General features: G+C 35.7%; 1 protein-coding gene across 1 annotated transcript in view; it reads right to left on the bottom strand.

Moving 5' to 3' along the window:
* Positions 1-393: 393 nt before the first annotated feature.
* POSTN (periostin) overlaps positions 394-12,577 on the bottom strand; it is a 35,216-nt gene continuing 23,032 nt past the window's right edge. Inside the window, exons 17-24 of the mRNA XM_035900417.1 lie at positions 11,167-11,214; positions 7,888-7,983; positions 7,193-7,282; positions 5,586-5,663; positions 5,087-5,167; positions 2,815-2,901; positions 1,002-1,043; positions 394-434 (exon numbers count right to left, since the gene is read on the bottom strand). Of these exons, the coding sequence (XP_035756310.1) occupies positions 394-434; positions 1,002-1,043; positions 2,815-2,901; positions 5,087-5,167; positions 5,586-5,663; positions 7,193-7,282; positions 7,888-7,983; positions 11,167-11,214 (563 nt within the window). The remainder of the gene's footprint in view (positions 435-1,001; positions 1,044-2,814; positions 2,902-5,086; positions 5,168-5,585; positions 5,664-7,192; positions 7,283-7,887; positions 7,984-11,166; positions 11,215-12,577) is intronic.

Raw genomic sequence — 12,577 nt, 5'->3', positions numbered from 1 at the left:
TTATTTAGTGGAAATAATAATAATAAAAAAATACATTCTGTATTGTTCCCTGCTCTTTTTGAATCCAATCCTGCAAACACTTACTAGCCAGCATAAGAAGGAAACCTGGTTCTACAGAAGCTGATGGCCTTCAGCAGTTCCAGGATCCCACCCTGCATAGTGTTTACTGTCAAGAGCAGTTAAAGCACCCCCAACGGACTGGTCCCCTTAGTGAGCACTGTGCTAGTAGTGAGTATCTGCAGCTTCACATCTTGTTGTGGATTCATGGTTCAGTTTATGTTATGTTATCAAAACAACGTCGTTTTCTAATGTTCTCATTTTTAAAAAAACAGTTTATCCTCCTCTCAAAGACCACGCTGTTAAATTTGTAATTCTGTGGATCTTGGAAAGCTTTTAGGGATGAGCTAATCTTGTCCTCCTTCTTGCTGTTCCCCCTGGAGAAAATGGAAAAAGAACCATAATTATTATCGGTATTTATATATAATATGGTTATACTATGTACTGTATTTAGTTCTGTATTTAGTTGTGAAACAGACCAACAAAGAGGAAAAATGAAGCCTGATGCTGAATCTTTCACTCTGCTGGCAGCTAGGAAATTACGATGATATCTCGGCTTTTTACTGATTAAAATAATGTAGAATAAAAATGAGTTACAAATCCTATGGTGGAGAATCCCACAGTGCCATTTTCATAGTCTTAGGCTCTAGAGTCAGATCTCACTTTTATGGCTTCGTTCTAATCTGAAACACTGTTTGACCAAAGCACATAATCTAAGCTCTTTTTAGATAGAAATATAAATAATAAAAAAATCTCGAAACACAGTACTTAACGATACCAAGCTTTGCCAAAATTCTTTTTTTTAAAAAAAAAAAAAGCGTAATTGCAGCTCTTTTCTTTCAAACTCTGTTTTCTTAAGGGTATTTTTTCCCTTCCTGACTTTTAACATAACTGAGAATAATATTTGATACAAATTAAAATGTTTCGATATGTTTTGCTTTTACCTTGTGTCCTTCTGGTTGGTTGTACTTTCCGTACAGGTGCTTCTAGAAAACAGAAATGTTGCAGTTAGAAGTTATTTGTAAGAGTTTTTGAATTAAAACTCATTAGAAATGTTGGAAACCCATTGCTGACTTGAAAAGTTTGTACTTTAAGGTTTTCAGTAAATTAAGAATTTTGTCCCATTTGCATGTTGACTTGATCACCTGAAACATGAATGCTTATGATACAATTCACACGTTTCTTTCATGTGCAGTCATCCATCAAATCTTACCAAACATTTCAAAAGTAACTGCATTGTGAGTCCGTGGTATGATTCCACATTTAGAGTTCAGTTAATTTCCTCAAAGACTTTTGTTCTAAAGAGTAGAGCAAGGACTATTGAATAGGTACCACCCTCATTAGCAGACACATCTGTTTTCCAAAATGATGACTCAGTGAAGCTATAGATACATTTTCCTCTTTCTCATCAAACCGTGAGACATTTTTTAAACCAGATGTCTCCTCATTGGGATGAAAAACATTTCACAAGCATAAGAGATAATTCTTCTGTTACTGTCACAGATATGTTACTGTGGTATTTCTCCTTCTTTACAGCCATGAAGTACTTACATCTTCACTTAACCAGCTGCAGTCAGTTGTCTTTTCATCCTGAGGTACAGGGTATATAAATGCATAGCCCTGAGATACAGGCTTCACCTCATTACAGCTGAGGCTAAACACTGGGTATCTGTACCAATGTGATAGAAAATTTCAAGCGCTGCACTGCCCTGACAGGGACAGAATATGGTCCATCCAAAGAATGCTTTCCATATTTATATCCTGTGCATAAAATTATGCTTTCAGGTAGAGCTCACGGTCGAAGTTCACACCCGTCTGTCATTTTCAGGCAATAATTGACTTCCCTGCATGCCTTGTACTACTCAACATTGAAGTTATACAGACACTATGGTATACCTTCAGTACTTAACATAGACTTCAAAATTTAAAAAGTAGAAACACATTGGTTTAACTTCATTCACCACAAGCCATAATATCATTCCCTATGAATTTAGTTCAAAGGCTGACAGAATAACTTATTCTGCATTATTAGAATTAGAATAAGAAAAGGACATACTAACAAATACAAAAGAAACCCTAAACAAGTTACTTCTTAACTTGGAATGAAGATCATTAAAAAATGATTGTTAAACCTGAAGAACAAATTCCTGGTAGAAAGCCAGGCAGGCTGAATTGTATTTGGGTCCTTTAAGAGATTAATTTTGGACCTCGACACCATTCAGCTCTTTCAAACCCAAGAGCTTCCCTCATTTAATAACAGGATAAGGGTGGAGAAATTCCAAGACCCTGTGAGATATTTACTCAACCCCAGAGGTTATATTCCCTCCACCCTACTCCCCCTTCACAAAGCTGAGAACCCCTCACATCAACAGATCACGTTAACACTGGCAAGAAATAACTCAAGTTAAAAACAACTCACGTGGTCTTCTTCTGGATGTGCTGCTTAGAGAAAAGGCAATTCTTATGGTGCGTGTTCCTTCAAATGTTTTACCTAAGCTTTGTGGTTAGACATTTCCTCTTGTCTACTATGCTTGCCAAATCTTTTTGTTACTTTTAGCCACAAGATAAACCTCAACATTTTTCTCTGAAATGTCAGTGAAAGAATTGTTTTCCAAAACAGTTATAAAAACTCTTCTTGCTAAAATACTGGCTTCAGAACTAAGTAATTTTTGTGAATAGATACTATAAAACCCCACCTGGAATGATCACGTCAGACAAAGTGGGTCTTAGTGATACTGGATTTTTAGACAAACTAACCTTCCAGATGGACTTTCTTGATTTCTCTCTCGATAATCTGTGGCTCTCCCTCAATTACTTTAGTAACCTTGGTGTACTCAGTTCCAGCTACGATAAGCATCAAAAACAAATGAGTTAAATCTGGCATAGCATTTTTACAAACTCAAGGAGCCTTCAGTGGAAACGATGTCATTCTGGGGGTGGAGGTGTATGCAGGTCACCATGTTATTCATACCGTAAGGTCCTGCTGATTTACTTGGCCCTGCCACAGGTGATTCATTCTGTAGGGCTGAGAGTCATTCATGTAATCTTGGCTTGAAGTTTTGTTTCAGCAAAGACTGCCAATTGTAATAAGCAGTGCTGGATATTGTATAAGTAGAATTACAGCCCATATAAAATAATTCTTTTACTTTAAACAGCGGTAATACATATGCTTGTGACTGGACTAGGATTTAATTGCTTAGGAAATTTTCAGTGAAAGAGAAGTAATTTGATGTAGACAAGAGGGTCATAAAGTATTATCACCATTATCACCAACAGCCATAAAGCAGCATGTGTATCTGCTTTTATTGGCTAAACGTATGGTAAGGTATTATCATGGCAGCCAAGGGTAGCTGACTGGATAAATCATGGAAAAGATAGAGAAAAATCAATTTAAAACAAGAGACAAATCTGCCTGTTTGGTCCATTCTGTAAAGCAGGATGCTTATGCAAACTACCATATAATAGCAAGGAAAAATAGCAAGAATTCAAGAGACAATATTGTTTTTCTCCAAATTTACTACAGAGAAACTATTTACCGCTTTTGCATACACCTATAGGATCACTGTAGGATGTTTCTCTACAAATTTTGTCTACTTAATTGTATACCTCTGTCATTGAAGATGATTATAACTGTGTTAGATTCTGGCATCAGACCTGTCACCAGAATTTTGAACATTTCTACAGATAAAGTTTGATCCTCCTCTTTATTGCCTGATTGACACCAGTAGAACATAGTCCAGTAAATTGAGGGATTTTCTTGCTATATTTTCTTTTATTTTCAGCTTTCCTTTTAAATATTCAACACTGAAGTAGACATCTCCAGAGAGCAACTCTTCACATAGCTGGGACACTTAAGATAGGATAAGATGAAAAACCCTCTGGAAGTTCCTATTTGTCTCCAATGATTATATGCAAATCCTGGCTTAGATCTGTAAAACTAAGATTTAGAAGTTTAAAACAGAAGAAATAAACACAGTCAACAGTATTCATAGCCATATCTTCACTTTTCTCTGAGACTAGCTGTATTCTCAACCAGCATGGAAACCAGTGGAAAGTTGGTCAGCCATCACTAAATTTTTTACTTAACTGAAGTTTAAGTCACATCCACAGAACTGTGCTTTCGAAGGACTACAAGATTTAGTTCAGTTTATGCACAGCTGGCTGTGAGCTACTTCACTGGTATTCAAGTTTGTAACTTACTAAAAAGCAAACATAAAATAAAGTTGATTCATTTAATTTATGCCAAGAGAAACATCCATACATATTTTTGAGCTTCTGATTCATGTTTACACTAACATTTACTAAAAACGCAACACTTGAATTCTTTTTTTTTATTCCCCCTTGCTATTATAGGTAGTTTTTCTAATCTACATTAAGCAGAGAACATTCCATACTCATAGATGAAGATTAATTTCATAAGCACAAGTTCTTTTACCAGTTTTCTACAGCTACTGGTTATATATTGCCAAAACTGTTAGAAATACAAGAGCAAGAAGGAAAGAAAACCATTCCTTGGAATGCTATATTTGAAGAGAATTAAAGTTAATGCCTTGATATCCATCACCTGTAAGCATTGAAAGAAGGATGCTAAACATGCCTTTATTAACTTGAGGGCAATGAATATTCATTTCTGAAGAACTGATAAGTCAGATGAATTTGGCCTGTTAGAATACTTTCCACTTCATAAGTGTTTTTCACAGATTTAAATTTTCTGAACAAAAGAGTTCACAGCTAGTGGAATAAATCTTCATTGCTCCCCTGAGTTTTAATTAGATAACTTTTTAAAGACTGAAAAAAACCCAAATAATTTTTTTCATTACCAATGTCATAAAAATTAATTAATCAAACTTTGGTACTTATTTCCATTTCACAGACATCTGTCACTTCATATGTTGCATTCTATTTTTTCTCCCATTAAAATTACACTTCAGCCAGGTCAGTCTTTAAAATGTTGAGGTCAACATATCTGAGAGAGGTTTCAGTTACCATAACCTGTTGCAAAAAGGTTAGTTATAATACACTGAATTACCTCCCTGCAGAAGTCTTTTGATTTCTTCATCTTCAAGTAAATGACCATCACCTTCAATAAATTTGGTCACCTTGGTAACCTCTGATAGGATACAGGTTATGGCACAAAATTGATTTACAGAAGACATTTGACAATCCTATAACAGCATATTACTGAATTAATCCTGTCATAGCATTTTGCTGAATTACAAAATTAATCTGTTATGATACTAAATTCCATGTGAACACTGAAAACATGGTATTTTATGACAAACATAGCATACTATGTATTAGATCCAGGCAGCCTCAACTCTGGAGCTGACTGAAACGTGAAGATCAGAGCTTCAAACTAGAACATTAGATTGGGACATTTCTTAGGTTCAGAGGTTTAATCTCTGGCTATGATTTTGCAATACAAACACCTTTGCAGAAAACATGGAGTGTCCATTCAGTAATTACTTAGGTAATATAATTTTTAATTTTTTTCTTTTAAAGCAAGGAAAGAAAACATGGATACTAACCTTCTTCAAGCAATTTCTTTAACTTTTCTTCATTGTCTGAACCACCTGCAGTAATTCTGGTATATTTTATTTCAGGACCTGGAAAAAAAGATGTGTAAGACAGTGACTTAATCAGATATAAAAGGATTTCCTTTTAAGTTATTTTTTCCTATTTAATGTTTGGAATAGTTCCATGGTTAATGTGCTTTAATCTGTTTTATGATCATTTTATCTTTCACCGTGTCCCAAGTTAAACTGAAAGAGGGTTACAAATGGTATTTAGAGCTATTCAGGAAAGTACTTCAAAAAATTTAACATCTTTACAGTAAATATCTGATCACATTGTTAAAGTGAGACATAGTTTTAAACAGTTTGTTGTGTTAGGTCATAGATTAGATATTTCCTAAGTGCAAAAAGTCTGGATCCACCATTTTAAATAGACATTGTTGCTTTTATTACTGCTATGATTCTTTATCAGTTCTACTACAGAGGGAAGAGAAGGACTGAAACACTGGCATTTTACATTATATTGATGATTTCATGTGGGATATTAGTAAAACTTAAATTTGAGAAAAGAGAAAATGGTATTTTATTTTATTTTCTCCCATAGAAATTTTGTGTTGAAAAATCATCCCAGGTTTATTCAGAAACTGCCAATGTTTTTCATTCAGTTATTTTCATTGTAGTGAAGAGTTGAATGAGAATAACTAAGTCTGGTTCTTTATTTCTCTCTTGCTTGAATAACTTCTTAAATTGAATTTTAAGATTTTCTAAATAAACTGAATATTAAGACTTTCTGCTATGTCAATATGTTCCTATAACACTGTCTTTCACTTACAACTGCTCTGGCAGATGGAATCTGGGGATCAAAATATGTTAGAGAATTGGTGACTGCTTAAATACACCTTAGTCCACTTTTTAATTTCTGTGAAGTTTCTAGGATTCTTAAAGAAATAGCTCTGCAGTACATAAAATATAATTGAAATTGGCCAAAGAGCTTGAAAGTTAGTGTGGGAGAAGATAAAGGGACACAGATGCACATTAGTTTTATCTTATATTAGCTAAATACCAATGTCTAACTTGTGGATGTCAGATCAACCAAGGCCCCTTCACAGAGAGAGAGAGAGTTCTTTTTCTGAAATGATTGTCAAGGGAGCCTGGGATGACATGCAAAAGTAAGTATCTACACACTGAAGGTCTACCTGTGGTCAAATGAAACCTGCTTGGAGATACACAACCCAAAAGTTCACAAAAAAAAAAAAAAAGTCTTGTGTCTAAAGCAAGCCAGACTAAAAAAAAAAATGCAATAAAAGCAGTCTCATCTTGAAATGGTACCATAAAACTTGCAAAAGCAGACGCTTTGCAAATACAGAAAAAAAGGACACATTTTCATTGTTTTGCATGCTGTTAATATATTGTTGCCATTTCTGTGTATGTGTGTGTGGCACACAGAGCCAGAATTTGAGCTATACATAGGCAGTGGGAAGCATTAGGGAAAATACTTCTTTCCAGGAAATGCAGTTTAGGCATTTCTTTCCAGGAAATGTAATTTGGGCAGGAGTTAATATGTGTTACTTTTGTATGTAATGGTGAACTTTACTAAGTATGAATAGCCCAGCATAGTTTACCTTGAATAATTCTTTCTTCTGTTACTTTTTTCTCTGTCACTTCCACAGGTCGCCCATCAATGAATTTGGTGTATGTTTTAATAATTGGTTCTACAAGGATTTTTAAATTGAAGACATTAATCAAATGATGAACAGTGTTACAAGTGCTGTTTCTGAGATGTTGAAACCTACTGGAGCACACAAGGCAATACCATAGCATATTTTACAAAAAATAAAGATGTTCAGAGGAGACCAGGAACTAAGTTTCCTCCAAATTTAGCTTGGCCACATGTTTTTTTTTTTCCTTTAAAAGCACCCTAGATGTGAACTAGGGTTGCAGAAGGCAAAATTTACCTCTCTGTCTGATAAAATTGCCTTTCTATCACAGAATCACGTACTGCATTTTTGATTGCAGGCCAACAACCAGCAAATAATTCTTAACCGAGACAGATGTTATGTCACCATGCAGAGCATTTCTAACAGTGTCTTGACTGTAACTATGGGACACAGCTAGGCAAAAAAAACCCCTTTTTTTGAATTGCATGAGAAGTGAGAATGAAATGATACAATAAAATCACAACACTTACAGAAGGTCTTGCTAAAAACAGTTGTCTAACATGTCACATGAATCACCTACATAAAGTAGAAACTGACTGGGAATAGCGAATGTTTCAAATTTTAACTAATACAAATTGAGTTGCTGAAAGCATACCAACCTCCATGAATCACTTTAGTTATTGTCTCCCCTTCCCTGACTATTTTGAACTCAGGTTCCCCTTCAATTAATTTAGTGAGCTGTGTGATAGATGGGTCTGTGATATAGGAAAAAAACAACACGTTATAAATCATCATAGAAATATTTATGGTATTCCATGGGGCTGAGATGAAGCTAGAATTATCCCCCCTACCCTAAATAAACCAGATGACTGCAATGGAGGATTTTTTAAATCTGAGAAGCCATTTGCAGCAATGCTGAACAATCTTGCACTTCCTCCTATGCCATCTTAAATTTAGATCCTATTGCGCACTATTGTTTTGTTTTGTTTTTTTTTTACTTTTGTGTATCTGATGTTTTTAACATCTGTTGACAAGTCTCCGGCAAAAAAACAGATCCTCAGCAGCTGAAAGGAAACTCTTCCTCTACATGCATTGATGACAAACCTACTCTGAGTCATTACTGGAATCTTACAGCTATTGCTCCGCTAGTGATCAGTTGTTTTGGAAGGGGGGGAATTATTTCTTTTTGGTTTGTTTTTTTGTTGTTGTTGTTTTGGGGGGGTTTTTTTTTTTTTTTTTTTTTTTTTTTTTTTTTTTTTTTTTTGAGGTACCGAGACTTGGTCAGTGGTCACCCAGCTTAAAGAAAAAAATAAATAAACTTCAGAGATTAACTGGAATGGCTGTAAGGGTATTTGTCAGAATTAATGACTATTGTTGAGGTACATGGGAGAGGTCATCTTGATTTCAGTGGCCAAAACAAACCTCTTAATCTTATGCAATCCATATAGAACATGCCAATCTAAATGTATCTCTGTCTGACAGGCTGGAGCAGCAGATATTAAATAAATTAGGAACAAACCAGTGATGCAGTCAATTAACAGGAATAATGTGCTGTTTCTCTAACAAGAGTTACAGCAACATCTTCTATTAAAGAGTTGCTGTAACACACATTTCCCTTATTGCTTATTCAGAGTTAGAAACTTAACACAGTCCATCTCTCTCAGTTGCCTTATAAATCCCTTAAAAATCTTTCTTTACATGAATTTTTAAATTACTGATTAGGATTTAACAATAACTATTTAATATGTGTGCCTGGTGTTAATAGTTGAAAACTACAATTCAGGCTAACTAGTGTCCTTCAATAGTGACAAATTCAAGCATACACATTTTTGTTTGCTTTTGCAGCAGAAAATGACTGTGTAAGTTAGGCTTTAGAGCTAGAAGATTCCTTTATTTGCTGCAGATGAGGTGATAGGATCATAACAATGACCAGTTATTACAGAGCTCTATTCATCTACTCCGAGTTTTAAATAGCTGAACAACCCACTGCTTTTTCTTTTATATTCTAACAAGTGCGGCTGAAATATATTAATAACTATTTTAAAGAAACAATCTTACAAGATTCAGCTACTAGCTTCTGTTTTAAATTTAGAGGCATTTTTGCATGTTGAGAATCCATTAAATACCAATATACATTGATACAAGTACTGAATATTAATGAAAACATGTCAAAGGTATATTTATGGATATTTATAAATCAGGTTTTCTTTTTTTTTAGATTTCTAAATTGCTCTACTTTCTTATATGATTGATACAGCAAATGTGTGCAAAACAAGAGGTAAAGCCATAGTTTGCTATACTGCCTAGTCTAAGATCAATCCTTTGAACATTTAATCCATTAAGATTTGGGTTTCAATCAGACTTAACTCTTTAGATCACTATAACTTCCCTGTGTATGGGCAACGGAAGCACAACTCAAGTAGAAAACATCGAGACAGGAAAGGGCAGACATAACCCTCTGAATTTGGGGTGGGGGTGGTGTTATTTCTTTTTTTTACTGAAACCTCCCTTCTGCCACGATCTGCTAGATCTTCCTGACATATGTTGCAAAAATTAACATGCAACTTTGCCAGCTTTTTTCTACAGACAGTTGTGGGCTTAGACGTTTTTGATGGGAGCTGCCACTCACTACTGTTACTACTAGCAAGCTCAGAAGGGCCAGAATTGGCTTTAGTGGGTCTATTTCTGAATCATCAGCAGAAAGGCTGTATTGGCCAGAGATCACTCCTTGGAGTGTGTCCCACAGCAGAAACTCTGTACTGGCAATGGAAAGGAATTACTCTTCAATACTCACTAACTTATAAAGTTTTTTTTCTCTCTCTAGTGAATAGCAGTTGTACATTTTACTTTAGAGGTGCTCAGACTTTTTGTTTTTTCTCTAAAAGAGGGTATTGTTTCAGTTAACTTTCAACTTCTAAACATCATGTAAATCACCTGAACTATGTGACCTGTCTCTGATTTAAGATAGAAGAATAGGTACTTCCAGAGAGCAATTCACCTTCACCATAGGATGATTTCTAAAATATCTTGGATGAATTACAATACAGAATCATCTGTCCATTCATATTGTGGATCTGATGTAATGATAGAGACTAGGCAACAAAGATGAGCATATATGCTAGATGGTGTCTATTCCTCAGTGGGATAAAGCACAGGCAAGCTGCTGAAAAAGCAAACTCATTTCATTTGTGCTGGGAGGAAGTCTTTCCATTTTTGCAAGACATTTTTAACTCCTTTTCTTCTCAGCTGAGCTCAACCGGATTCCCTATAAGCATTTTTATTTCAGTGGGAAACTGGAGCTCATTAGCAGTGTACCTTGTTTACTGAAACCAATGGGTGTTTTAGTTAAGTTACAAATCACAAGTGATCTTGACAGTCCCAGCCCCACTTTTTGTTCTCTTCAGTACCACTAATAATCTTTAAAAGTCATGCTTTCACCTCAGGAAACTGAAAAAGAAAGTTTGGCTAACTGTCCTTTCCAGGCATCTGACAGATATTGGTATTTAGAACTGATTGAAAACTATGAAAAAATTATCTATCTTTTATTTTTTGATCAAGGTATGAGAAAAAAAATGTACTTCATTTTTTAAAATAACTGTTTTAATTTTTAAAAAAGGATTTTTTGTCATTAGAAGTATAGTAATATTTTGGCCACTTAAAAATATTTTGAAAGAAGATTATTTAAAATTTTTTTTTTAAATGCCTGTAGAAAAAGGAGAAAAAATGTTTGGGGAGAACAATTGTGGGAAATCTTTTTACACCAAATATTTCAGCCAGTTCTAATCACAATATTTGTATCTTTGCTTTTCCAGCAAAGTGCTGAATGTCCTGGATTTGTTATGTACAAAATGAATCCTGTTAAAGAAATATATAAGATATATATTCTGTATATGTATATGAACATATACAGAAATATATATACTAAGGGCCTCGTTTACCTTCCTTTCTGATGATGGGCTGGACGTTGCTTTCAATTATGTTAATTTCTGAAAGTATAGAAAGTGGAATATAAAGCACATTCCATTCTTACAGTTTCTTTATGGTAATGAGCAGTTAGATTTGGTCTATTCATAAAGATGTGGATAAAATCACAGATATTAATAGATGGAAAAGTAAGTTAAAAGGATCTAGAGTATGGATCTTGGTTCTAGTTACTATATGGTGGTGTATATGAGTCACCTGTGGACAGAGACTGCTGGCATGCTATTTGCCTTTGTTTGTGCCTTATGAAACCCACTGGTCATGAAACCTATGATAATGTAAGGTACATAATAATAATGGCTCATACAATTCCCTGCATAAAGATTTGCACAATTCCCTGACGTATCTTAAATTCAAATCTTCCCCTTTTCTTTTCATTGGGGGGCTGACCTGGTAAACAGAGGAAACCCTCTGATGTTCAGAACTATTCTTACACTTGATCGAATGTCATGGAGAGAATGACGATGGTGTCCTTGGGAGATCAAGTTGTCCCTCTATACCCGAGACAGACTCAAGTATTCACTGAATATCTCTGACAGATTGTTATTTGACTCATATCCATTCATTTGTAGAGAAGCTTTCACTGGTAGAGGTCCCAGCCTTCCTGTTCCTGCATTCAACTAAATCAACAGTTACAACTTCCTTGATGTCTGACATTGACCTCCCTTCCTTCAGTTTACAGGCATTGTTTCTCATGCTACTCTTACTGGCTGTGGTAGATATGATCATGGAATCACAGAATATCTTGAGTTGGAAGGGACCCATAAAGATCATTGAGTCCAACTCCCTTCTCCTAACAGGACTACCTAAAACTAAACCATACAACTAAGAGTGTTGTCCAGATGCTCCTTGGACTCTGACAGGCTTGGTGCTGTGACCACTTCCTTGGGCAGCCTGTTCCAGTGGCCGAACACCCTCTCAGTGAAGAATCTTCTCCTGATGTCCAGTCTGAACTTCTCCTGACACAGCTTCATTCCATTTCCTCATGTCCTATCGCTGGTCACCAGAGAGAGGATATCAGCACCTCTCTCTCCGCTGCCCCCCTTGAGGAAGTTGTAGACTGTGGTAAGATCACCCCTCAGCCTCCTCTTCTCCAAGCTGAACAAACCAAGTGACCTCAGCCACTCCTCAGAATTCTTGCCCATGAGACCTTTCACCATTTTGGTTGCACTCCTCTGGACACACTTTAATAGTTTGATGTCCTTCTTACATTGAGCCGCCCAAAACTGCACACAGTACTCAAAGTGGGGCCACACCAGAGCAGTGCAGAGTGGAACAATCACTTCCCTCGAGCAGCTGGCTATGCTGTGCTTGATGCACCCCAGGACATGGTTGGCCCTTTTGGCTGTCAGGGCACACTGTTGACTC

The sequence above is a fragment of the Egretta garzetta genome, unplaced genomic scaffold (assembly GCF_000687185.1).
Source record: "Egretta garzetta isolate BGI_Z169 unplaced genomic scaffold, ASM68718v1 scaffold40, whole genome shotgun sequence".
NCBI lineage: Eukaryota > Metazoa > Chordata > Aves > Pelecaniformes > Ardeidae > Egretta > Egretta garzetta.
The sequence above is the reverse complement of the archived record's forward strand: the minus strand, read 5'-3'. Positions and strand labels throughout refer to the sequence as shown.